At 43.6% G+C, this 25,392-nt stretch overlaps 2 protein-coding genes across 3 annotated transcripts; one reads left to right on the top strand and one right to left on the bottom strand.

Annotated features, from left to right (window-relative positions):
- Window positions 1-9,079: 9,079 nt before the first annotated feature.
- On the bottom strand, window positions 9,080-15,341 carry LOC308594760 (uncharacterized protein). The gene is made up of 5 exons (XM_081208223.1): window positions 15,139-15,341; window positions 11,892-12,047; window positions 10,329-10,457; window positions 10,102-10,239; window positions 9,080-9,542 (listed from the first exon to the last, which is right to left on the bottom strand). Exons 1-5 carry the CDS (start codon window positions 15,226-15,228, stop codon window positions 9,453-9,455), a joined length of 603 nt encoding a protein of 200 aa, XP_081064349.1. The 5' UTR covers window positions 15,229-15,341; the 3' UTR covers window positions 9,080-9,452.
- Window positions 15,342-15,418: 77 nt separating this feature from the next.
- Window positions 15,419-24,042, top strand: BBS12 (Bardet-Biedl syndrome 12). 2 transcript variants are annotated; one of them, XM_081208089.1, is made up of 3 exons: window positions 16,413-16,706; window positions 18,133-20,325; window positions 22,316-24,042. In XM_081208089.1, exons 2-3 carry the CDS (start codon window positions 18,138-18,140, stop codon window positions 22,333-22,335), a joined length of 2,208 nt encoding a protein of 735 aa, XP_081064215.1. In that variant the 5' UTR covers window positions 16,413-16,706; window positions 18,133-18,137; the 3' UTR covers window positions 22,336-24,042. The 2 variants fall into 2 exon arrangements, with proteins under 2 accessions (XP_081064216.1, XP_081064215.1); XM_081208090.1 differs by lacking the exons at window positions 16,413-16,706; window positions 22,316-24,042 and adding an exon at window positions 15,419-15,532 and having other exon boundaries at window positions 18,133-20,585.
- Window positions 24,043-25,392: the final 1,350 nt, after the last annotated feature.

Below are 25,392 nucleotides of genomic sequence, written 5' to 3'. Positions count from 1 at the left end.
TAGTGATAAAGTGGGATATCAAAGCCAAACTCTTCTCTTCTTCTTCTTCTAGGTGGTAAAGATACACTACAACATCGGGAGGACTTTAAAGTTGTGCTAAGTCAATTGAACATTCTGTCAGTTCATGCTCTTCAGCTCCCCAGGGAATGGTTCCCTCTCTCCTACCCACCTATGCTGTTCTGATTCTTCTCCCAGCTCCCCCTGCCCCCCAAGCCAGTTTTTGGGGTGGGAGCAGAGAGAGGAGAAAGCCCCATAGTGCAAGTATAAGACCTTGCACAGGGCTTCCACTGATGGAACTCATTAGGTGAATCCCACTCATTGTTTTCTACAGGTTCTCCTTGTGTAATTTCATTATTAATATTGGGTTGGATCCTAAAGACTGCATGTGCAAATGGAAAGCACTCCTGTTCACATAAGGGGGTAGAGGATGACACTTGATGAATTCCTTTTCTCAGCCTCCTGCACCACAACCAAAGGACTGCTTTTTTGCGGGTGTGTGGAGTTGGCACAGGGGGTTGCAGTGGGAAGGAGAAAGCTGGAAAACCCCAATCCATAGGCATAAATTTGCTCACAGTTCTTATGATCCAACCTTTTAAGTGTTAGGTAAAGGTAAAGGTACCTCTGACCGTGAGGTCCAGTCATGGACGACTTGGGGGTTGCACGCTCATCTCACTCTATATGCTGAGGGAGCCGGCGTTTGTCCACAGACAGTTTCTGGGTCATGTGGCCAGCATGACTAAGCCGCTTCTGGCGAAACCAGAGCAGCACACAGAAACGCCGTTTACCTTCCTGCTGCAGGTAACCTAATTATCTACTTGCACTTTGATGTGCTTTCAAACTGCTAGGTGGGCAGGAGCTGGGACTGAACAACGGGAGCTCACCCCATCACGGGGATTTGAACTGCCGACCTTCTGATCAGCAAGTCCTAGGCTCTGTGGTTTAGACCACAGCGCCACCCGCTAGTCACCTGCTAATTTATATGATAAAAGCTTACCTTAGTGATCTGAAGCATTAAGCACTTTCACAGATATTGATTTCTGTGATTTATACCCCTTTGCTGCCACACTGCAAACCTCTCTCAGAATGGCAATCTCTTGAACATTAAAAAAAACAAATCAGTAAAACAATAAAACAACTCTTAACAGTAAGGCACAACAGCACAAAACACAACACAACATGGTCAGTTAAAAAAAGGATCAGATGAAACTAGAGATGGACAAGTTGGTCAATTTTGGTTCTCCCTCATTTCTCATTTTTTCGATTGTAAGTTCACTTCTCCACATTTCCACATCAGTCTGTGTTTTTAATGAGTGATGTTTTAATGTACTTTTAATCTTTTGTTGGAAGCCGCCCAGAGTGGTTGGGGAAACCCAGCCAGATGGCTGGGGTATAAATAATAATTTCTTCTTCTTCTTCTTCAGTATTGCTGTGGCATTTAATCCTTGCGATTATTTTATCTGCTGTTCATTTTAATGGTATTTCATGTGCTTCTTCTTTTTTAAATTATAATCCTGTTTTATCTAATGTTGTGCTGTAAACCATTCTGCAGTCAGGATGTCTACACAGCCTGATTGGTAGATAAATATATATATAAATTCTCCAGGCAGGGCACCAACCACGGATTTAAAAGTGTGTGATCTCTCTACGGTATCCTGTGCCGTTCATGCTCTTTGAAGAACTGATATAGTCCACATCTGATAAGAGCAGGGGTTACGCCTTTTCTAAAAGCTCAGTTTAGGAACATGCTGAGTCAACAGCTCGTGGGCTTTAAATCTGAATTCTATTCAGTGGAATTCTAGAAACCCTGGGCAACAATTCTCTGTTCCCCCTCACTTACCACCCAGCTACAGTGACTTAAGCCCTCCTTCACAGCCAGGTTTCCCCACCCACCTATTCTTAAAGTGAAGAGATGCTTTTCCTATAGCTTAGTCACTATTGGGTTAGATACAGTTCAACCCCTTTAATGATGAAATTAACTGCTTTCAAAGAATTTTGTTGAAAGTGACCCCTGTGAAGTTTCATTCATTGCAGAATAAGGAAATGTTGGAAGTAGAGAGAGAAATTGGGAAGCATAAGAAGGGAGTAACTTGGGAATTAACTCTGGTTCCACTCTTATATCACAGATTATAGAGGGAACTGCACTGAGAAATGGTTCAGAAATAGGTGATTCACCCTTTCTCCGTGCTCCACTAAAAACAAAACAATTAATATGATTCACTATAGAAAGTATAAACGAAGTTAATAATCATCACGTTCTCTGTATCATAATCTATGCAGCATTTCTGAGGTTGCCTTTGTTTCTGGCATTGTGGTTGCATTTTACTTGAAAAAGGTCTGACAAATTCGCTGATGCTTCTGGGGACTTTTTAGATTTTTTTTGCTTGTTAATGTAGTTCTCATGACATCATTGAAGGGCTAAGCTGTTTTGCTCAGTAAACTTTTTCCATAGACCATGTTGCATTGCTAAGCTTTTAAAGAATAAGAACACATCCTGCAGGTTGTTGGGGGTTTTTTTAAAGTAGTTGTATTCGGTGCTGTTATTTTTGCATTTCTGTTATTTCCTTTCAGCATTTTTCCATCAGCTATCTGTGGCAAATCAGTTTAAATGGGAACAATGGGTGAAAACGTCAATGTGAATTTGAATAAAACATGAGGAAAATTTCCCCAAAGCTTAACAGTTACCTTTGGAATCAGTTATGTGTATTCATAAGTATTTATAATTTTTTTAAAAAAATTAAGCTTTGTAATGTTCTTCAACAGAACTTCTAGCACATAATTCAGTTGGTTGTGAACGCATTTCTGTCAAAGCAACATGGAGTAAACTAGATCCATGTAACATGATTTTTATTTTTTACAATCAAGCGAAAAATAGATTTCATGCACTAAATAAAATAATAAGTGCCACTAAATATTTTAAATGATGTTTTAGAATTCCTGCTTCCTCACTCTGATCTGTGTGCATATCACATGTGAATTAGGAACCATAATTTGACGTAAATGAGGTATGCATCTGAATTTCTCCCTTCAATTGAAATCTGCTTTCAATTAGATGTGCATTTGAATATGCATCAGTGTTATGCCTCAATCATTCAGACACAGAATTATCAGCGCGCCTCAAAGAAGGGGCAGGTTTCTAAAGCTACCAAAAGCTGAGACAGAGAAAAACTGCCTGCTGCTCATCCTCTATTCTCCACTGTACTTGCTGCCATTCCAGCCCCAGCTCCCCACTTGTTTTAATACATGTGTCAACACAGGCAGACACCTGGTGCTGCAAGGAGGGAATTTCCTCTCCCTTCTTTCTCTGGCATACTGGGACAACAGCTTAAAGGTTTGTGGGAGATGTAGTTCTCCCAGGAGCTCAGTCTTTCAGAGGAATCTATTTCCCAAGTGCTGTTAATCAGCATTCTGGAGTGTCTGAGAAGGAAGAAGAAGAAAACCCTTCTCCCTTTGCACTATGCACCTCTCAGACTGTTGACCAGTATACTAGATAGCACTGCAATTCTTATTGCATAATATACATAATTTAGTACAACAAAAACAAAATGTGTACACTTGTAAATTCTCTAATATATTTGAAATCAAATGAACAGACGTCTGTCAATCTCTGAAAGTCCATAGAAGTATACTAGTTGAAACAAAGTAATAGATGCTATCCTGTGGGCTAAACGGTAAAACTTTTTAGGCGTTCATGGTGCTGAAGTAGTAAGTGAATAACAACGTAGGACAGTGATCCCGGATACAGTGGTGCCTCGCAAGACGAAATTAATCCGTTCCGCGAGTCTCTTCGTCTAGCGGTTTTTTCGTCTTGCGAAGCAACCCTATTAGTGGCTTAGCGGATTAGCGCTATTAGCGGTTTAGCGGCTATTAAAGGCTTAGCAGCTAAAAGGCTATTAGCGGCTTAGCGGCTTAGAAAAAAGGGGGGAAGCGGAAAAAAATCGGAACACTTGCAAGACGTTTTCATCTTGCAAAGCAAGCCCATAGGGAAAATCGTCTTGCGAAGCAGCTCAAAAACGGAAAACCCTTTCGTCTAGCGGGTTTTCTTTCTTGCGAGGCATTCGTCTTGTGGGGCACCACTGTAATCTGTTTCGCTGGAATCCTCTTCAGCACAACCCATAGATTAGAAAAATGCACAAGGAGCAGTGGTCATATGACATGTGTTCATTTGATTTCAAATATATTAGAAAATTTACAAGTGTACACATCTTTGTTTTTGTTGTACTAAATTATGTATATTATTCAATAAGAATTGCAGTGCTATCTAGTATACTGGTCATCGTGTTGCTTGTGTTGTTTGTTGTGTTAAGTTTGCAACACAAGGGTTTGTTGTTCTGTACCTCTCAGAGTGTTGGCATCGTTGTATATATTGAAAGTAAATGGTGAGGTGTGTTTCAAGGTTATGTGCTGGTGGGGCATGCTTCTGGAAACAGAAAGGATGGATAATGTAATCCTACAAGGATGGATAATGTAAGTCCTACAAATTTCCCTAGTTTTCCTCTCCCCTCCCTCCAGGAAATCCCTTCCCCAGTTAATTGCTAAATTAATCTGATGCAGGTCTCTGAGATAATATCCATCTCTGTTCTTGTATGACTCCCCATCTTACATGTAGCTAGAGTTAAATATAAGGCTATCATGATCATCATTGGCTACTTTAGCCATAACCATTATTGCTTTCAGTGGGACTTAATTCTTAGCAGATTGGGTTAAGATTGAAGTCACACTCATTATTTAAATGGTGGGCCACCACCAGACCTTTTGGTGTAGTTTCATAGAATTTTTCTCTGATTACTTGGTAGTTTCTGAAAAATGTGCGCTGTTGATTTAATAAACACACTTTCCAGTTACACAAAAAATCAAGATAGTGCACAACATATACAAATACAATAGTATAAAACAATACAAAATTGTCACTAAAATGACTAACTCAACTTTTGAAAATTAAACAACTGGACAGGCCTACTGGCATTAAATGGTCTTCAAGAGATGCCTGGAAATTAGTAGCTAGGAAGCATGCTGAATCTCTGCTGGAAGGAGTAGTCCACAACGTGGGACCAGTGACACAAAATGGCCTAGTTGGAGCAAGTTGGGTTTCTGAAACCCTGGGATAATTAACATCACAGCTGGGATATAAGGGCTCAGGCAGACCGTAAGTGTCAGGCATCAGAGAATCCGATCCTCCCACGGCAGGCTGCCAGGGATAGACAGACAAGAAAAGCTCTTACCAAAGCCTTTTATTCAATATTCACAGAGAGAAGCTTAGAAAGGCAACCTCTTGGAGTAATGGCATTGCTCCAAGTAAACTCCACCCCTCTTTCCTTCTCAATTGTCAACAGCACCACCACCCTTACGGTGGCTGTTTAAGGCCATTAGCTCTTTGCCTCTTAGCTCTTTGCTCTCCTACTTTCACTGCTCGCCGGGTTCTGGGAGAAAGGGGGTCTGGAATGCTTTCTAGTGATAACGTGTCAGCCAGCTGCTCCGGTTCTGCTTGCTTCCCCCCTTCTCCCGTTATTTCCCAGCTTTGCCCCTCATCTATCTCTGAGCCATGACCTTCTGGAAACCACTGTTGTAAATCTATACTGTCTTCCTCTTCTCTGGAAGATTGAAGTGGAGGGGGAGGCAGTCTCCACCATTCCTCCTCAGTCCAGTCCCTGACAGTAAGGTACCTTGCCCCCAGTTTGTCCGGGGCTTTGTATATTATTACAAGAACCTTGCCAATATTAATGGTACATTTCAATGTTACTTAAGCCTCCCATGTATCATACTGTAAACCACAATTAGTGAGTCAAAATCTAATGAGATGCCTCTTTACAGCCCAACAGGAATAAGTGGTGAAACTGTAAACCCACTGAAGAATTAAGTGAATCATACCTACATCTAGGCCTCCCTCAGTTCCCTACGGCAGCTGCTAAAATATAAAGTGAAAGGAATAAAAGCACTAAATGATTTAGAAGTACAATAAGGATTCTATTATCTTTATTAAACCAGAACCAAATCAAAATATAACTCAGATATACATGTAAGCAGCACATTAAAAACAAACAGGAAATTGGAAATGAGAGCAGAGTAGCTCCAAAGTGTTATGTCTTGGAACATGAACAAGTAAATAACTTCAGACTGCAATTAAAGAAGAAGAAAAGATCAGAGAAATAACCCACAGGTGTACAGATGAAGTAACTTTCAAGCTTGGCCCATCTTACCAAGTTTCACTATGAATAATAAAATGGAACTTAAACCAAATGGGGGGAAATCACTACTGTTCCCCATTATTACCGTAAATGCAAAGAAAAAAAGTAGGTGGAGATCATGTTTCCAAGGCATCCCGTTAATCTGTTACATATCAACAGTCCCCAAAAGCCCCAAACGAAGAGAAATCCCCCCATTCATTGGCAGACTGCATGCCGCACTTCACGTTTTCTTCACCGCCATGCCCAGGCGTTGTGACGCCAAATGAAATTCTGACTTCTTTTTTCACATTTCCATTTCTGTTTATCAGATTTCCTGCCTGCCCCAAATTGTCTGTATCTCTGGCAATCTAAATCTTGATCCTTATACACAGTGGCTGGTGACTAATGTAAAAAGTAAAAGTTCCTCTTCAGGCGCCTCTCTCAACGTGTTCCAAAGTGCGCTTCCTGGTGTCTAAGGCTCACTTGTCAGACTTGCACTTCTTCCAAACATATATATGGACATAAGAGTCCTGCTCAATCAGCCCAAAGGCTATCCGGTCCACCATCCTATATTCTCACAGTGGCCAACAGGAGGCCTATGAAATGCCCACAAACAGGACTGCATATAACAGCACTCTCTACCCACTTAGTATAATGGGCAAGTCAGATTCAAAGGCATACCATCTGACAATGGACTTAACCTTATCCTTCATGAATTGGTCTAATCCTTCTTTAAAGCCATCCAAGTTGGTTGCCATCACTATATCTAGAGAGAGAGAGAGGATTGTATAATTAAACTTTCTCCATCCTGTGTTCTAGCATTAGGAGAGGAGAAGGAAAACTTGTTTCTATCAACTTCCTCTTCTATTATGTCTGCCCCTTACTCGCTTTTTTCCTAAATTAAAAAGCTCAAAACTTTTCCTCATTGGGGGCAGGAGGCAGGGGACTCAGGCAATGTTTCCTTCATGAGAATGTTGGACTCCAAAGTACGCACAACCTACACATTGCAAGAGCTGGTTTAGAACACGCCGGAAGTCAAACATCAGAACCCTCTGCTAGGCCCATAACCTACTGTCAGTAGATCATTGATGCCTGACCCAGCAAAACTGTAAAATCACCCCTACCTTGAGAAAGTAGCTGCCTGCATTAAAAAAAGGGGGAGCCCTCTCAGGTACAATCTTATGCCAGTTTATTGAAGATCTCATAAAGTTAAAAACAGCATCATTTGAGACATCAAGCAGTAGATTACATACATGCATTGCCTACATGTAAAACACCTAGAATGGAAGGAATTGACAAGTGTCCTGCTTAGACTGTGAGACAGTAATTTCTTATATAACGGCCCAGATACTAGCCACAAAAAAGCTGTTAATCAACACCAAGTAACTTTCTAGAAAAAAAAGAACTTTGTAAAGCATTTATTGCACTGACGCTTTCAGGGAAGGTTAGGAATTTATATGCACTTTCATTGTAAGATCACCCACTTTTCCTTATTTAAGATATTCCACACCACAGATTCAGGCACCCATGTGGAGGGTCATGCCACTCAGAAGAAGCTGCCATGTGAAAAGCAATGATTTGGCATATGGACCTCACTGAGTGCAAGACCTAGGCAAACCAGACATTAAAAACACGCCAAACCAAAGTCACCCTTAGATGGCTTGTGTTAACTTCACTGGGGCTACTCCCAGAATGAAAGAAAAAGTTTACGCTTAGGTCTTTGCAAAACTCAAGGGCTTTGTATAGCAAACATTTATATAATTCTATAAGATCTGACTCAGGGACACGGGTGGTGCTGTGGGTTAAACCAAAGAGCCTAGGACTTGCTGATCAGAAGGTCGGCGGTTCGAATCCCCGCGACGGGGTGAGCTCCCGTTGCTCAGTCCCAGCTCCTGCCAACCTAGCAGTTCAAAAGCACATCAAAGTGCAAGTAGATAAATAGGTACCGCTCCAGCAGGAAGGTAAATGGTGTTTCCGTGCGCTGCTCTGATTCGCCAGAAGCGGCTTAGTCATGCAGGCCACATGACCCGGAAGCTGTACGCCGGCTCCCTCAGCCAATAAAGCGAGATGAGCACCGCAACCCCAGAGTCGTCCATGACTGAACCTAATGGGGTCCCTTTACCTTTATAAGATCTGACTAACAAGATTGCAGTAGTGTGGCATACACTGTAAGTACCTCCATATACAGCAGGGACAGGGAACCTGTGGCCCTCCAGATGTTTAGGGATGTAACTCTCCACTGGCCAGGCTGGCTGTGGCTGATAGGAGATGAAATCCAACAGCCTGAGGTACACAGGCTTCCCATTCCTGATACAGAGCACTGTTGCTAGCTGAATCCCAGTGATATGGGTTAAAATTCAAATAGTGGGGGGTCAAACAAGATGCAAGAGAGGAGAAAGGTGATCATGAGTGACTGTCCATTTGATCAGAGGAACAACAGGAGAAGGCAGTGCTTAACTCTTCCCCCTCCAGATGTTTTCCTGCTCAAAATTCCATCCCCATCTGCTCCTCACTAGCTGAAAAGGGCAATTTCGAGAAGAAACTACTGGAGGGGAGAGGGTTAAGCAGCTCCAATTTGTCCCCTGACATTTCCCTGATAAAACTGGAAGCCTCTCATGACCACCCTCACATTAATTTGCATTAAGGGTCAGAACTCTGCTTGGCACTCCGTAAGGAACTACTGGCATCCAAAACCATCTACCTCATAATCTCTCCCCTTCAGTTAAGACTACCATCCTTTCTTCTTTCAGTGAGGAAAAAATTGAATGTTGCTACAATTAAGGCTCATACATATTCACCTGTGTAGCTGAGCAAGGAACATGTTATTGACAAATAAAGATCTTATCACTTTACCATCCAAACCAAACACATGTTGGTGCAAATTCTTTAATGAAGAATTACAAGTCACAATTCTGGTGTAATTTTTGTTGTTTTTAATGGGGTAGTAAATCATCGTGATATCTCTCAAAGTCCCAGGAAGGAGGCTGCCTGTGCTCTGATCTTACATTTTGCAAGTTTTATAATGTGAACAAATCTTAACTTGGCCAGATATGAACCACAGTTTTCGAGTCAGGAACTGTTTAAATCCAGCACCTTAAAAAACCAACCCCGAACTATTTGGTAGATATATTCTCTCTCTCTCTCTCTCTCTCTCTCTCTCTCTCTCTCTCTCTCTCAAAAGCACCACTCATCTCCCTCCCTCAATCCAAACCTGCCATACTATTGAGCTCATCATAGAATAGCAGAAATATTTTTAAATATTTGCGGGTCACCTTTTAGGTAACATAGCCATTAATATAGACTGGTCTTCTTCATGATTCTCAAGAACTCCTGTTCATCTATTTCACCATCGCCATCACGGTCAGCTTCATCTATCATTTCCTGTAAAAAAAAAACCACGGAAGATTAAGCACTGACCTGGAAGCATCCAGCACTCATTTTGTTAAGTGTTTTCTCAGCTCCATTATAATGCCCAAAATTGAAATGCTTGATGAATAAATATCCTAAATACAAACAGCAAACTCTTTTGCCAAATGCCTTTGCTTATGTAGTCAAAACAGAACTGTTTAAAAACAAGGTATCAGCGGGATTTGAAGACACTCGTGTTTTCAGAACTACAAAAAATAGTCATTTTTTTTCCTTTCTCTTGGGGTAAGGGGGGCGGGGGGCAAACTTCCAACAATCAGGACTGAGCATGTTCAGTTCTACAAAATGATCACTGCATGTTGCAGGAGTGCGGAGAATACCAGCAAGGGGGAAATAGAACAGCATAATCCGGAAGAGGTGATGGCTGAACAGGTGTTCTTCAGAGCCCTCTGAAATATGCACAAATACAATTAAACAGCCCAATGACCCTCAGTACCGCCAGCTCCAACTATTACCCAACTATTTAAAATATGCAGCATCTATGAATAAAGGCTTAGCAAAGCAAAACATTTACCTGTAACTCTTCATCTGTTAAGTTTTCTCCAAGTTCCTTGGAAACTCTCTTTAGGTTCCTAAATGAAATCTTGCCTGTCCCATCATCATCAAATAATCGGAAAGCCTTTAGGATTTCTTCTTTGGTATCTTTTTCACTCTTTGAAGAAAAGGAAGGGGGAGAGAAGTAAAGGAAGAAGAAGTGCTGACTCTTACTCCAACTGCACAAAAGCAAATTTTATGTCTTACCATTTTTTGGGTCATCATAGTCAAAAAGTCTTCAAACTCTATGACACAGCTTCCTTCTTTCCCGATATCTGCTACCATCTTTCTAATTTCTTCTTTCTTTGGCTCAAAGCCAAGAGCACGCATTGCCACCTGTAATAGAAATGCAAACCACTTTTATACACACAAGTTGGTGTTGGAAACATAAGGGAGAGCCGCCTGGAAGCTTGCGTGACTAATGGGCACCAGCTGATTAGCAAGACAGGAAGCTGCCTTAGGCCAAGTCAGAAAAATGGTCCATCTACCTCAGTATTGTCAACACTGACTGGCCAGAGTTTCAGACTGGTATATATTTTTTCCAGTCCTATCTAGAGGTTGAAGCTGGGACCTTTTGCACGCAAAGCAGATGCTCTATAACTGAGCTATGGTTGTTTCAGTTTGTGTATTAACAAGCTAAATTTTTATGTATGTAGAAATAGTTCTGAAGCAAGAAACAGGCAGCCTTCACTTTCAATCCTGGGAGTATGCCTCACTAAAATCAGTAGGGCTTACTTCCAAGCATACATGGTTAGGATCGCAATGGTGCATGCTCTAGTTATCTCTCGCTTGGACTACTGCGGGGGGGGGGGGCAAACTCCCAACAGTCAGGCTAGACCCAGACTACTGCAATGCACTCTATGTGGGGCTATCTTTGAAGGTGACCATATAACACCAGTCTTGAAAGACCTACATTGGCTCCCAGTACGTTTCCGAGCACAATTCAAAGTGTTGGTGTTGACCTTTAAAGCCCTAAACGGTCTCGGTCCAGTATACCTGAAGGAGCGTCTCCACCTCCATCGTTCTGCCCAGACACTGAGGTCCAGAGCTGAGGGCCTTCTGGCGGTTCCCTCGGTGCGAGAAGCCAAATTACAGGGAACCAGGCAGAGGGCCTTCTTGGTAGTGGCACCCACCCTGTGGAACGCCCTCCCACCAGATGTGAAAGAGAAAAATAACTACTAAACTTTTAGAAGACATCTGAAGGCAGCCCTGTTTAGGGAAGCTTTTAATGTTTAATAGGTTATTTGTATTTTAGCGTTCTGTTGGAAGCTGCCCAGAGTGGCTGGGGAAACCCAGCCAGGTGGGCAGGGTATAAATAAATTATTATTATTATTATTATTATTATTATTATTATTATTATTATTATTATTAGACCCCTGACAGTTAAGTCCAGTTGTGAATGACTCTGGAGTTGTGGTGCTCACCTCGCATTACAGGTTGAGGGAGCCGGCGTTTGTCTGCTCCGCAGACAGTTTTTCCAGGTCATGTGGCCAGCAAGATTAAGCTGCTTCTGGCGAACCAGAGCAGTGCACAGAAATGCCGTTTACCTTCCCGCCGTAGCGGTAGCTGTTTATCTACTTGCACTTTGACGTGCTTTCAAACTGCTAGGTTGGCAGGAGCAGGGACCGAGCAAAGGGAGTTCACCCCGTTGCGGGGATTCGAACCGCTGACCTTCTGATTGGCAAGCCCAAGGCTCAGTGGTTTACACCACAGCGCCACCCGTGTCCCTAGGATCACACTATAAATCACTAAAAGAATACACACACACACCTTTAATTCTTTAACGTCAATGGTGCCAGATCCATCTGTGTCAAACAACTCAAAAGCTTCCCGGACCTCCTGCTTTTGCTCCTCGGACAATTCATGTTTCAGTCCACTTTTCCTTCGCAGGTTAGCACCCAAGGTTGGTCTTCTAAAACCGGACGCCTTTCATTAAGCGAGAGAAAGAGAGAATTTAAAAATATTATTTGCAGAAAGCTAAAAATAGAATGCGGGACGCGGGTGGCGCTGTGGGTAAAACCTCAGCACCTAGGGCTTGCCGATCGCATGGTCGGCGGTTCGAATCCTCGCGGCGGGGTGAGCTCCCGTCTTTCGGTCCCAGCTCCTGCCCACCTAGCAGTTCGAAAGCACATCAAAGTGCAAGTAGATAAATAGGTACCGCTTTATAGCGGGAAGGTAAACAGCGTATCCGTGTGCTGTGCTGGTGCTGGCTCGCCAGAGCAGCTTCGTCACGCTGGCCACGTGACCCGGAGGTGTCTCCGGACAGCGCTGGCCCCCGGCCTCTTAAGTGAGATGGGCGCACAACCCTAGAGTCGGACACGACTGGCCCGTACGGGCAGGGGTACCTTTACCTTTACCTAAAAATAGAATAATACATAGTTATCATATTCTTTAAAAAAAATTATGTCTACATGTATTTGATTTGCCAAAGTTGCTAAAATTAAAGAGCTGAGGACTTTTGGGCCACAATTGTTTACCTCCCTGCTCCTCACTGTTCTGTACTGAAGTACCTATTATCATAGAATCATAGAGTTGGAAGAGACCACAAGGGCCATCGAGTCCAACCCCCTGCCATTATGACTATGATCAGGCAATACAACCCCCTTCCCCCAGATCTGGCCCATCACATATTGGGGAGAAAGCACGCACAACTCCTTCCCTCCTTCCTAGCACACCAGCGTCACCTGCCCCTCCCTATCTCTACCTGTGGGGATGGAATGTACAACGGCCGCCCACATGTGTACAGTTATCAATGCACATAGGCAAAAAGAAAAACATCAGGTTTGATTTTCCTATTAAAAGCAGGAAATTAAGCACGCACACAATTATCATCTACGCACATAGAATTGTGCAAGTGTCACTGGGTTTTTCCCGCCTCGCATATACCATGAAGGGCATGGCAGACATGGTGGGTGGAGACAAGCTGCGCACACATGCTCACCTCCACAAACTGGGGAGATGCATTGTCCAAGCCAGCTCATTCAACAAATACATGGTTGCACATACACAGGCAGTCCAGCTGTGTTGAACCAGCCTTTGCCCCAAGTAAGCATGCAGCCGTGCCACCTCACCCTATGCATGTTTTTAACCGAGCCAAGAGGAGCTCTAAGTAGATAGGCACAGACCAGTACCTTTTAAAGCAGCTACTAAGCTCGCTTTTCACTTTCTCAGCACCACTTCTGAAGGCACTTCTCTCTTCTGTTTGGCAGCCTTGCTTTGCACCCATTTTCACCTTCACCCCTGTGCTATGCCTCCCCTCTTATTTTGTGCAATCCACCCCTGCACACAGCCCCTCCCATGCTAAGCTGGATCTCCCCCCCCCCATATTAAACTACTAAGCTTCTTTTTCACCTACTGCCCACTTATTAAGCCCCCATCGCCTGTTCTTCAAACACTTTCCTGCCCTTGTTTTCATTATCCTATGCCTTCTGCTCCCTTTTTTGCAACTCCCTTCTACCCATTTTCACCTTTACCCTGCATCCTCCTTCCACACAGACCACACCCACTTTCATATCTCCTCGTCTATTTCGCAGCCTCCCTTTGCCCACACACTCCGTTATTATCTTCACCCTAACTCCTTTTTTTCAACTCCTCCTTACACAGAGACCACATCCGTTCCCATGCTGTAGCCACTTTTGCTGTGATTATATAAATTGCTGTATCTTTAAGGCAAATGGAATCTTAGAGAAGCACACCTGCCAGTTACTTTGTTCAGTTAGAGAAGGTTCAATTCAGTTGATAGATGTTGTACCTATACATACATGGGTGTTTATGCTTGCTAATAAAATACCTATTCTAAATGATTACATTGAATCTGGAACTTCATGTTGAAAATAACACGTGGTACCAGGGATGAAATATATTGTGCTAAAGTACTGTGGAATATTTGAGGGCTCTGAATCCTTTTAACTCTTTCACACAGGGCAGCTGAGGAAAGGAAGAGGGAGAAAATTTGAGTACAAGAAAAAAAATGAGAGGCGCTGAAAGGAAAATGGCAGTTTTAAACAGTGGCAGAGGGTGACAGTGAGTGGAAAATTGAGGTTTTAAATAACAGAGTAGAGCAAGCAGAGGGAGATAACTGAGGGGGAAAGTGGTGGATTAAAACAAAGCTTCGGAAAGGAGTGGAGAGAGGCTCTGTTGTGTTAGCTTTTCGGTGTTTTGTATCCACCTCTGCTGTTTCTCCTTGTTAAAACCTTTTTTGCAAATCTATTCAGACTTTTCCCACTTCTTCCCCCTCTCAGTGTCCTTCCCTTCTAGTTCTCATGCCACAGCCACAGCTGTTGTGCAACCTGTCTTCTCTTTGACTCCCCTACCCCTACCCAACCACGACTTCTTGCAAATCCAGGATTGTGATGTGACACTGCAAATCTTCTAGTGGAGGCTGTGTGATGCAGTCTTACCATTATACACACACATGCACATTGTGTGAAGAAGGCATGTTGAATAGTGGCTGTTCAAACTGCCTCAGAGAAGGAATGCTGCTTGCTACTTGGAGGCACGACACAAGTTTGCACAGACGTCTGGAGTGTCTGGGGCAAACCGAGCAGACCCAGTCACCCTGAAAGCCAAGTAACCCTTCCCCCAACTAAGTCTAAAAAGTGGAGAGGGGCAGGAAAGATGGGGGCTGGCGCAAGAGATCTAGGGCTTGGGCACTGCTGCCCCACAGTCTAATAAATTTGAGATGGAGGCATCAGTTATAAAGCTAAATGGCACACTTACCTGCAAGGAACTCAGTGGGTCTTACTTCCCTGTAAACATTCAAAGAAGCATTGTGTGCTGTCAGATTCGTATTGGCGTTGTTTTTACTCGCCTCAGCTTATCATAGGAAACCGCGAGAAAACCACGAATAACATGATGGGTGGGGGGTGAAAGATGTTCCGGGGTGGGCAGGCTTTGAAGAGATTGGAATGGGCGGGCAAACAGACAGATTTACCAGCTCTGGTCCTCATAAGTAGCAGGCGGGAGCAGGCGCTGTTTTATAATGCATGAAGAACTGCGGGCAGGAAGCACAACTCACCATTCTGTAAAATCTGTCTTGCCCCGCGCTTGGTTCGCTCAACGAAGAGGCGGATGCCGACTCTTCAACCACCTGCGTTCTCTGACTCATGCCGCTCCGCCCCTAAAAGCTGAACACTGTCCAATGACAGAAGGGATTCCCGGCAAGCCCCGGCTCCTTTTCTCTTCCTAGGGCCAATCAGGCGGCAGGAGGGGAGTTGCGGGCCTTGTGACATCACGCAGAACGCTGTTGCCGTTTCTGGCTGGATACACAAACAAAGCGGAGGCGGTGTCCTGGCAACCGCCCCCGAGGGCGCCGCCGTGCTGTTAACAGGGAGGAGAGGGAGCGGCCAGGGGCTTGATTTATGTCAGGAAGCTGGCCCCTTCTCTATTTGCACTGCGGAGTCCTGGAATAAGTGAGGGAGCAAAAAGGAGGAAAATAAACTGCCTTTTAGCATGTGCAGAGTGTCTCTATTAGTACAAATCCCTTAGATGATAGTCACATTGACCCGGGTGGGGAGAACCCTGAACGCCATAGTGCGGTGATGCCAAAGTTGTGAGCAAGCTTTGGAGCTCTCCAGGACGCTTCTTTGGCGTGAATGTTAATACTGGACGTGAGTTGCGCAGGTATCAGGGAGCGAGGGAGGAACAAGAGAGAACAGGAGTCAGAACATGAGGTGAAAAGGCTTCAGTCTGCAGTCTGTCCCTGCAGTGGGTTCTCCCTGCACGCTTTATACATTAACCACGCGGTCCTCTTATGTGCCCGCTGACTTAAACGGGACTTGGCTCTCCGGGAAGTGCACCCAGTAATAAGGCTGCAGTTAATGTGGTTCCTGGGTGAGGAGAGTTTGAGCCGCAAACACTTCCACTTTGAGAAGCGAGTTCCAAGAATTGGCAGGCAAGCAGTCGCACTTTCTAATCCTTTCGGTGTTGGTGTTACAAGTCGAGAGGAGGGTGAATACACGCACGCATGCACAGCGCTCTTCTCTGAAATATTGCACTTAAACGATACTTTCAAGGCAGCATATTCAAACTAATTACAGTCAATACATTTCTTTTCTGTGAATCTACAAGAAAGAAATAGCGGTTATGACTGAGCACAGAGAAGCGCGGGGGAGGGAATCGATAAAATCCAGTAGCAGCAATTCTTGTGCCTTCAAAAATTGTGTGTGTGTGGTCCCTTGCCTCTTCAGAGACCACCCAAAAATGCACGGGGGAAACCTCTGCCCTTTTGTATTCTCTGACTGGTCTCCAACCACTGCTCTTCCACAGCTCTCCCCGCCCCCTTTACTTTAGCATCCCCACTAACAGCAAAGGCTGGGCTATCACCCCAGCAAGGGCTGGGTAAGGGCAAGGGCTTCAGTAGATGTTACTGAGCGTGCTCGGAGCTCAGGAGCATGCTCAGTAGAGTGCCTTGAATTCCGTCCGGGGCGAGCAAAAGAGTTGTGCTTGCAGGCTAGCGGGGGCTGGAGAGAGAGAGAGAGAAGCAAAAGCAGCCAGGAGCTCTGTGGAAGGGAGATGAACAGCTGATGCTCAGGCTCAAGGCACAGCGTGATGCCGTCTTTCAAAGGGGAACTTAAAGTTAAGCAGGTAATGTATTTTTTTAGGGCGGTGTACTGGGAAGTATTGGGCTATGGTGGTCCTGCTGCCCAGGGAAGAGGGCAAGACCTACGCAGCCCTCTCTCCGGGTGCTAAGTGCAGGTGAGCCACCTGGCTGGCAGGGCAGGCTGGTTGTGCAAATAGCAACTGTGCCTTCCCTTGGGGGATGCAGCAGTATGGCTTGAGCCTGCTGGGCCCAGTTTCTTCCTACAGCACACAGCCCAGGCGGAGAGAGGGAGCAAGCAAAGGCGCTGGCAATTGCCCTGATCACTTGCTGCGTTGCTTAGCGCAGCACAGAGCAGAGGATCCCGTAGTAAGCGATGGCACCCACTCAACAGGACTCAAGCCTTCCAGGAACCGCTACAGCTTAGTAGCAGCTGTTATGCACACGGACTTCCTGGGAAATTGAGGCCTTGGCAAGCTCTTCCTGCAAGCGTTGAATATTTTTACCAGGCATTACCTGGACACCACAAAGGACAGAAGAAAGATACACAGATAGGGCCACGTTCCTTTTATTTGTTCAACCCGTTATCCATCATAAACCAACAAGTTAATAATGCACATGAGTTTTAAAACCACTTGACCTGCAAGTTCATGCTACTTCAGAAATGGGAGATGCATTTATTTATTGCCTGAGGGCTATTTTGCCAGTTTATTGCCATGTGTGTGCCAAAAATGCACCTGTGCACACACTCTTGATCACACAAATGCACATTTGCAACAGCTAAAGTAGGAGTTTGATTCTCTTGGCCTTTGACCTGGCATGCCATGGCAACCCTACAGATTATACTAATCTGTGTGTATGTGTGCACTCATTCAGGTAAAAAGTGTTGCTAAAGCATTCAAAACCAGGGAATTTTTCTGCCCTGGAAGAGGTGTTTCCTCAGGACATAATGGTGATTCTGAGAACTGCCTTGCCAAATAGAACACTTTGGAATCCTTTGGTGTGGCCAACTTAGATTCCACCCAGGGAACGGATCCACATGCTGCATCTAGTATCATCCCCTGTTTCTGCTTCTTATGTTACTTAGACAATTAAGGATTTGGTAGGTTTTGCGACAAAAAAATGATGCAAGTCAATTATTTTAATGGAGAAAGACATATAGCCTTCCCCATTTCCTGTCCTTGCTCCTGTGATGTTCTCTTCCTAATAAAGTCCTCACAGTTTCTCTGGTAGTGGATGTGGCTTCTTTACCTTCCTTAATTCTAATGCTGGCATCTTAGTTTCCTGTTCTGCACCCACTTGGTATCCCCCAATATGTGAGAAGCATGGATTTTTATTTCCTTCAGGAAAATGGATAAGTTGATATACCACCTTGGAAACATTAAAAGTAAGATCCAACACTGTGGAATGGGTGAAGTAAGAGCTGGAAGACATTAAAAGGCAGAAGCAATAAGTCTTGTGTTTCATTTGTAGATGTCATGGCTTTCCGGAACATGAACAGAAAGAGGCATATTGGACTGCAGCAACTTTCAGCTTTGGCATCCACCGGAAGGACATTTTTAGGACCAGTGAAATCACTCAAATTTATTGTTGATGAATGTACTCCTGGTGGTGTGTTGGTTTGTTCTGCAGTAAGACTTCTTGAAAGCTTGGATTTAACTAGTGCAGTGGGACAGCTTCTTAATGAAGCCATCCAGGCACAGAACAAAGAATATAGAACTGGGACAACTACCCTGTTGTTTCTTGTCAGCATTTGGAGCAAGGCTGTACTTGAATGCCTTCAGCAGGGTGTTCCCCTTTCCATAGTGGTAGCTGAGATGTTTGAAGGCCTGAACTCTTGCATTGAACATCTGCAGCGCCTTACATTATCACTACACAACATGCAGCAAAGACTATATGATATTCCTATTAAATGTGATGACAAAGCCTCCAATGACATCTGTTCTGGCATTGCTGGAAAACAGGTAATTGAAATGAAAACTCCAGATACCAAATCCTACAATAGTTATTTGCTTGAACATCCTTATGATTATGCACAAGTATCAGAAGAAGAATCAGAAATTGCTACAATCCCGGAAGCAAATGCATGCTATTGTCAGGGAAAGTGTGCATGTCCAGGAGTATTGACTGCAGGCAGCAGAATTAGTTCACTACGTAAATCAGTCGAAACCAGTTGTGGTTTTACAGTTTGCAAAACTGAGAGTCAGAAAAGCTTTAGTTTTCAAAGCTGTCCTTTGGGTGCCTCAGGCCGTAAGAAAATATCAAAAGTAACCCACTTCAGTAGGCACTTAAGCAGTATAAAGGAAAGTCTTTCACTGCAACAAACCAATCAGCCAGCCAAATGCACAAAACCTTTTAATGGGTTAAGTGATTTGGGACAACTGGCAATGTCTTTGAGCCATGGAAATTGGCACGCAATGAAACTGGTACAGGATATTCTCAGATGCCAGCTGCAGACTGCCAACAGAATGGCTGGTGTCTATCCTTTCCAATTTAATATTTCAGAAGTTGTGACATGTTGTTTACCAGGCATGTCTGAAAATCATTCTTGTGTCTGTCCTGGGTACATCACTTTATTACACCCAGAGAAAGTTGCTGTTGCTAAGCAGCTCCAGGATAGGCCTCTTCGTATTATTCTTGCCGATGGTGACCTGAGTGAAACATACCACCATCTGGGGTTTAACAGGTCACAGAATGTAAGGATGTTCTTAGAAAGTCCAGCTGCGGAAGAGAACAGCTCAAGATTGTGGGTCAACTCCATGTTGGATATTCTGATTCAGTCCAGGGTAAATCTAATTTTGGTACGAGGCAACACATCAGCAAGTTTAGAAGAAAGATGCCTGCTGAATAAGATAGTGACAATTAACGGGGTAGCTGACAATGTATTGAAGGCTTTTAGTGATGTTACAAGAGCAGACAGAGTGACTTACCTCACCCAAGTGAATGAGCATTGCGTAGGTGAGGGTGTCTATCTGAACCTCTGTGGAGCATTAAAGTTAAATTGGGTTGGATTGAATGGCCAAATTCCAGTTGCTTTAACAGCGAAAGGCATTCACCTGATAACAGCTGTGCTTAGTTGCCCAGTTATATCCAAGATGCAAGCCATCGAAGATCAGTTTTGGACCTGCGCTCACCGTGTGCATCATGCCCTTCTCGATCAAGCAGTCTTTCCAGGAGGTGGCACCGTGGAGCTGCTGTGTCTTGCTTATCTTGAGAATCTGGAGAAAGCAGCCAAGAATTCCAGGGAAGAAGGGTTTCATGATGGCCACTCTTGGCTTGCAAAAACTTCAGAGCAATATAAAGCTCTGGTGCTTAATGCTTTGTCACGTGGTTTTCACCAGTACATTTGTACCGTTATGTGTAACAGTGCAGACTCTGCATCGGAGCTTGAAGCCAGCACCTTTATACAACAGCATCTCAGGAAAGCAGCCTTGAGTGGTTTGCCATCCACCTACCTGCTGGATGAGTTTAAAAAGGGGAAGATGGGAGCAGCAAGCCCTGAACATGGTGGGACATTTGAAAAGCCTCTGAAAGTATATGACAATGTTACTGCTAAAAGGGAAGCATGGCGTAGAGCTCTAGATTTGGTGCTGTTAGTGCTTCAAACAGATGCTGAAATTATCACAGGGCCTAAGAGGGATCAGTTGCTAAAGTCGCAGGCCTCAAGTGAGTTCATGTTTTTGTAAGTAATGTGCAGGCCTGCATATGGTTATGTTAATAAGTATTCCTGGCCAAGTTCAGAAGCAAAAAATATATGACGAGAATAAAATTCAGAATGATTCCTTCTTCGTTTTAGAAATCAAAATCCATTCCCAAAAAAGGACTCAAGTCTTGGAAGGGCACGTTCCTCATAATCTCCATTTAATCATAATTTCTTTTATTTTTTCCTAGATATTGCCATTGACCATAGATGTGTTATCAGTAAATTCCATTCATTTCAGCAGGACGTAAAATTGTGTGATAATCTTGGCTCCCTTCAAGCTGAACTATTTAAGGGCTCCATTCTAAAGTACAACTAGTTTGTTTCTTTTTTAAAATGATATAATTCTTCTTTATAAATTTAGATGGTGCCTTTTAACCTTGTTTTAAGGCATGCAAATAAATTTAAGGTTATAAATTTGGAGGGGGAGGGACCAGTATATCATTAGGTCACGTGGGTGTAGGCAATAAAGTGCCATTGAGATTTCTTTTTGGAAGTTCCAGTGGCTGTCCTTGAGGGGAAGATCTGTTAACACTTCTCCTGGGGACAGGGATTATTTGTTAAGCTACTCTGGGTATTGTAGTCTTGTGAGGAGAATAGTGACCTCCTAACAACTCTAAGCATCTTTAACAAACTACAGTTCCCAGGTTTCTTTGGGGGAAGCCCATGACTTTCAAGGAGTATAATACTGCTTTAAATGTATGGTACATATGAGGCCTTATCTCAGTTGTTGATGTTACCCACATTTGCAGTTCCTCAAAGGACCCATAAGATACTTCAAGGGGAGTTCAAATAAAGCCTCTCTGCAGCCAAAACAACTCTTGTGCATCACATCTGTTGGAAGGAGTTGCTGACACAGGAACACCAGTGTATTACTCTAGCCTTGGATCCCAGCAGTAGTGTTGCTGTTGTTGGCATCCATCTATCTTGAGAGGCGATGGAGTCAAACAAATGCATTAGTAGCCCTGAAGTGATATATCGGGGGCGCAAGCCTGGGCAGTATGTATGGAGGTCCTGGGCTGCGCAGATGACAAGACCCCACTCTTGGCCTCGCTAATATGCATAAATTCAGAATTGTAGCATGTTCTATATGCACTATATTATAAAGTAGTGTTTGTTTCTGTTATTTTATTTATTTCTTACATTTGTATCCTATCTCTCCTCCAATGAGCTCATGGTAGCGTATATAGCATCTCTGTCTCATTTCATCTTCACAAGAACCCTGTGTGGTTGGTTAGGCTGAGAGAGAACAACTGCTCCAAGGTTGCTCACCTAATCTCATGGCATGGATTTGAACCCAGATTATAGCTAACTGCATCTGATAGAGTAATTACAACTTGCCTCTAATAATTATTAGCTACCTGGTATCAAGTAGATTTCTTCTAAAGGCATGTTGACAAATAGGCATGTAAGTTTTTTCATGCTGTGACAAATAGCAGTTGTGGGGGATTTTCATGAGGAAAATTGTGCCCCCCTCAAACCATGTTTGCAGTACAGATCCCTCTTCCTCCTTGCAACAGCTGTCTGCAAAAAGTTTCTAGTGAGTGGAGATGCATTTCATTCATCTCCTCCATAACATTGCAGCCAACAAACCCTTTAAAACGACTTACCTTTAAAATGAGTAGTTCACACATCGTAGGAAGCTCTTGTGGAAAATGAACGTAAATGGTGGTAGCTGCATGATTTCCTGAGGCTGAAACCTTTCCGGCATGACACCAATGCCTGGCACCAGTTGTGTTAAGATCAGATTTATATGTGGCATAAACTGTGGTTCCTGTCTTGTACTCAGATGCATACATTTTTAAAGCATGACATTGGTAGCTCACAGTTTTCAAGTGTGGTTGGGAATTGGAAGCTACTTCAGACCCTGGAAAGTATGAAAAGCCTTCTATACTTAAAACAAACTATTTTGTGAGCCATCAACACCATAACTAATTCCACTAACATTCATTTCAGGAACAAGCAAATCCCAATGAAACTGAGGACTGGGGCTGATACGTACTTTTAAAAAAGTCAGAGATGAGTGCAGCATTTCTTCGCTTGCATTTGTTATAATGCAAATGCAAACCAATATATTTGTTCACTTGTATTTGTTATTTGCTCTCTGATTGGACCTGGGCTTGGGACCCCAGCAACGCCCATGACTGAAGATTAGGTGATCTAGAGCTTGAAATAGGATATTGAAATGAGAGTGTCTTCTTTTTATCATCATCAATCATCATCATCATCATTACTATTCCTTTTAGCCAGCAGATGGCAATCTACAGTTCTCTTGTATACCCGAACTCTAAACACATTGCAAAGAAGTCAGTCTAATTAAATCCAGTGAAGATATGCTCTATAGCACGGGTGTCCAAACTTTTTTCAAAGAGGGCCAGATTTGATGAAGTGAACATGCATGAGGGCCGACCACAGTTGTAGAGCTTTTTTTTAGGATTTTACCCCAAAGTTGTTGTTGTTTACCTTTTTTAGGATCCCCCGCCCCCCCGGAGTTCTGAACCTTTTTTAAGGATTAGTCACCAAATACTATTCATATACCTTTTGGCTTGGATCACAGGCAGCACAGAGGGAACGGTGGGTGGGAGTGAGGGATGACTGGAGCGAGGCAGCAAGAGCCAAATGACGGACAGAAGAGAAGGCTGAACGGCCGCTGCCGCAAGCCAGCAAACAGCCAGGATACAGAGGTGGGCACATGCGAGAGCTGACAGGAGGATGGTACCTAGAGCCAAACACAGGGCGCCAGCGCAAGCAGGCAACCAGCAGTGTTGGAGCAAAACCAGCAGAGAAGAGGACATATGCGTGAGACGATGGCTAGCCACAGCAAGTCACAGCGAATAACCACTGGTGGGGCCAGATTAAACCGACTGGTGGGCTGGATTAGGCCCCCGGGCCGGACTTTGGACATGCCTGCTCTATAGGGGGGCTGTGTGATTTGACAGCTGATCTGCTTTGACAGATAATCATTTTTAAAAATGTATGGTATTTTTAGTAACCCCAAATAATCAGACTAGAAAGAGCAGCATTAGATCACTGAGCAAAGAAGCTTTGTAATTGGTGGGTTCATGCTTCATGTTTTCTTGATATTCATTTTGGACAGTTGTCAAAGTCAAGAAATTCATTGCTGAGAATACAAAAGGTTCAGGGCTAATATTAAGGAAAGGCTTTGACCATCATACAGTAAGAATAGGTGGGAAATAATTTCACGGGCAATTCCAATTTAGAACAACTTGGTTTTCCATGAGGCTAAACACAGTTGGCAAAGGTTAGTTGTATCTGTCTGGTTATCACATAGAAGACAGTGATACCTGCCAAGCAATTGGTGGATTAAAAATTCAGCGCAGAGCAAATGTAGAGATATTTCCCCAGTTCTTTGATTAGCACCTTTGTTATGTACTGAGTTGAATAGGATCCAAATGCAGCGGTCTGATTAGTCCTAGAACAATAGGATTCAGAATGCAGCAGTCTGATTGGTCCTAGAACAATGCAGCAGTATGATTGATCCGCAGGAGCCACCCAATCCAGCTCCAGATGGAAGTGAATCCGCAACCTGATTGGCCTACAGGAGAATTCCGGAATTAGCCAATCACGTGCAGCCCATTGTAAAAATAATGTATATAAAGCAGATATTTTGGGGGAACTTTCATTCCTCACTACTATGAGCTGAATAAAGAGCATGAAATCCACACACGACTCCGAGTATATTTCAACCTTAAAAAAATCTATGTTATCTCATGAGTATTGAAAATATTATTTCTTCCCAGAACTATACCATATACTGCCAGGTTTTTTTCTGCAGCTGAAAACTTTCATTAGTCCTTCTGATTTTTGTCCTTTACTTGAAGATATTTAGAAAAGTACTTTCCTACCCCCGCCAACTTCTTTTTGGTTTTTGTGTTTCCATTGGTCACTATTTATGAGTATGTTTGAACATGTGACGTAAAAAAGATTCTTCACTGAATGTTTTTGCAGTGGATAAAAGGTAAACAGACAGTTCTGTAGCCTTCTGAAACCTTGTTTTTTCTCATTAAAAGGAAGCCAGTTTTCCTGTGCTAACCTCAGAAAAGGAGCTACACGGGGCTTCTGTGTGGCACGCTGTCTGAGGTAAACAACAAAAAAGTCCAACCATACCATTAAATGGTACTTCAGCGGAGTTTCTAATGCATATATTAACTGGCTAATGCAGAGCATTGATTTTATTTCACACTATTTCTGAAGCACAGTGCATCACTCTTAACTGTGCAAACACAGCAACACACAACCATGGTCCCCAAGGTATTATTTTTGGAAGTCACATTTTGAGCAACACTCAGAAACCTCAGTGCGTTAGGTACACTGGGGCTTGATGGGCAGTGTAGTGCATCTCGAACCCGTTCACCATAAGAGTGTCAGAGAAAGGTCACTTCAAGGCAAAAAGATAAATGCAAGTTGTGGGATAAATCAGCCCTCAATAAAACTGCACATTAGACATAATAAACAGTATCATTACTCACTGGAAAATGCTTAATGCTTTTTGTTATGTGTAAAACAGCAGCAGGAAATCCCCTATTTTGGGGTGGGACACATGAAGATGATGTCAGATGAGTCTCATTGCTGAGCCAAATTACAGCTCATTAGTCTGATGTGCATTCCAGGTTGGTCATATTGTTTCCCCTCCTCCCACCAGCTCTTCCCCCATCATCCAGAGAGTGTAGAAAAGTATTTCCTATGGAGGACAAAGTACTGGAGATGTGTGGTGTTTTATTTATGTGTGGAGATGTGTGTTTTATTTATGGACTACTGCAACGCGCTCTACATGGGGCTACCTTTGAAGGTGACCCGGAAACTACAGCTAATGCAGAATGCGGCAGCTAGACTGGTGACTGGGAGTGGCCGCCGGGACCACATAACACCGGTTCTGAGAGATCTGCATTGGCTCCCAGTACATTTCCAAGCACAATACAAAGTGTTGGTGCTGACCTTTAAAGCCCTAAACGGCCTCGGTCCTGTATACCTGAAGTAGCGTCTCCACCACCATCGTTCAGCCCAGACACTGA

Source organism: Podarcis bocagei (genome assembly GCF_964188305.1).
Source record: "Podarcis bocagei genome assembly, chromosome: 9".
Classification (NCBI taxonomy): Eukaryota; Metazoa; Chordata; class Lepidosauria; order Squamata; family Lacertidae; genus Podarcis; species Podarcis bocagei.
This window is presented reverse-complemented; position numbering and strand designations above follow the sequence as displayed.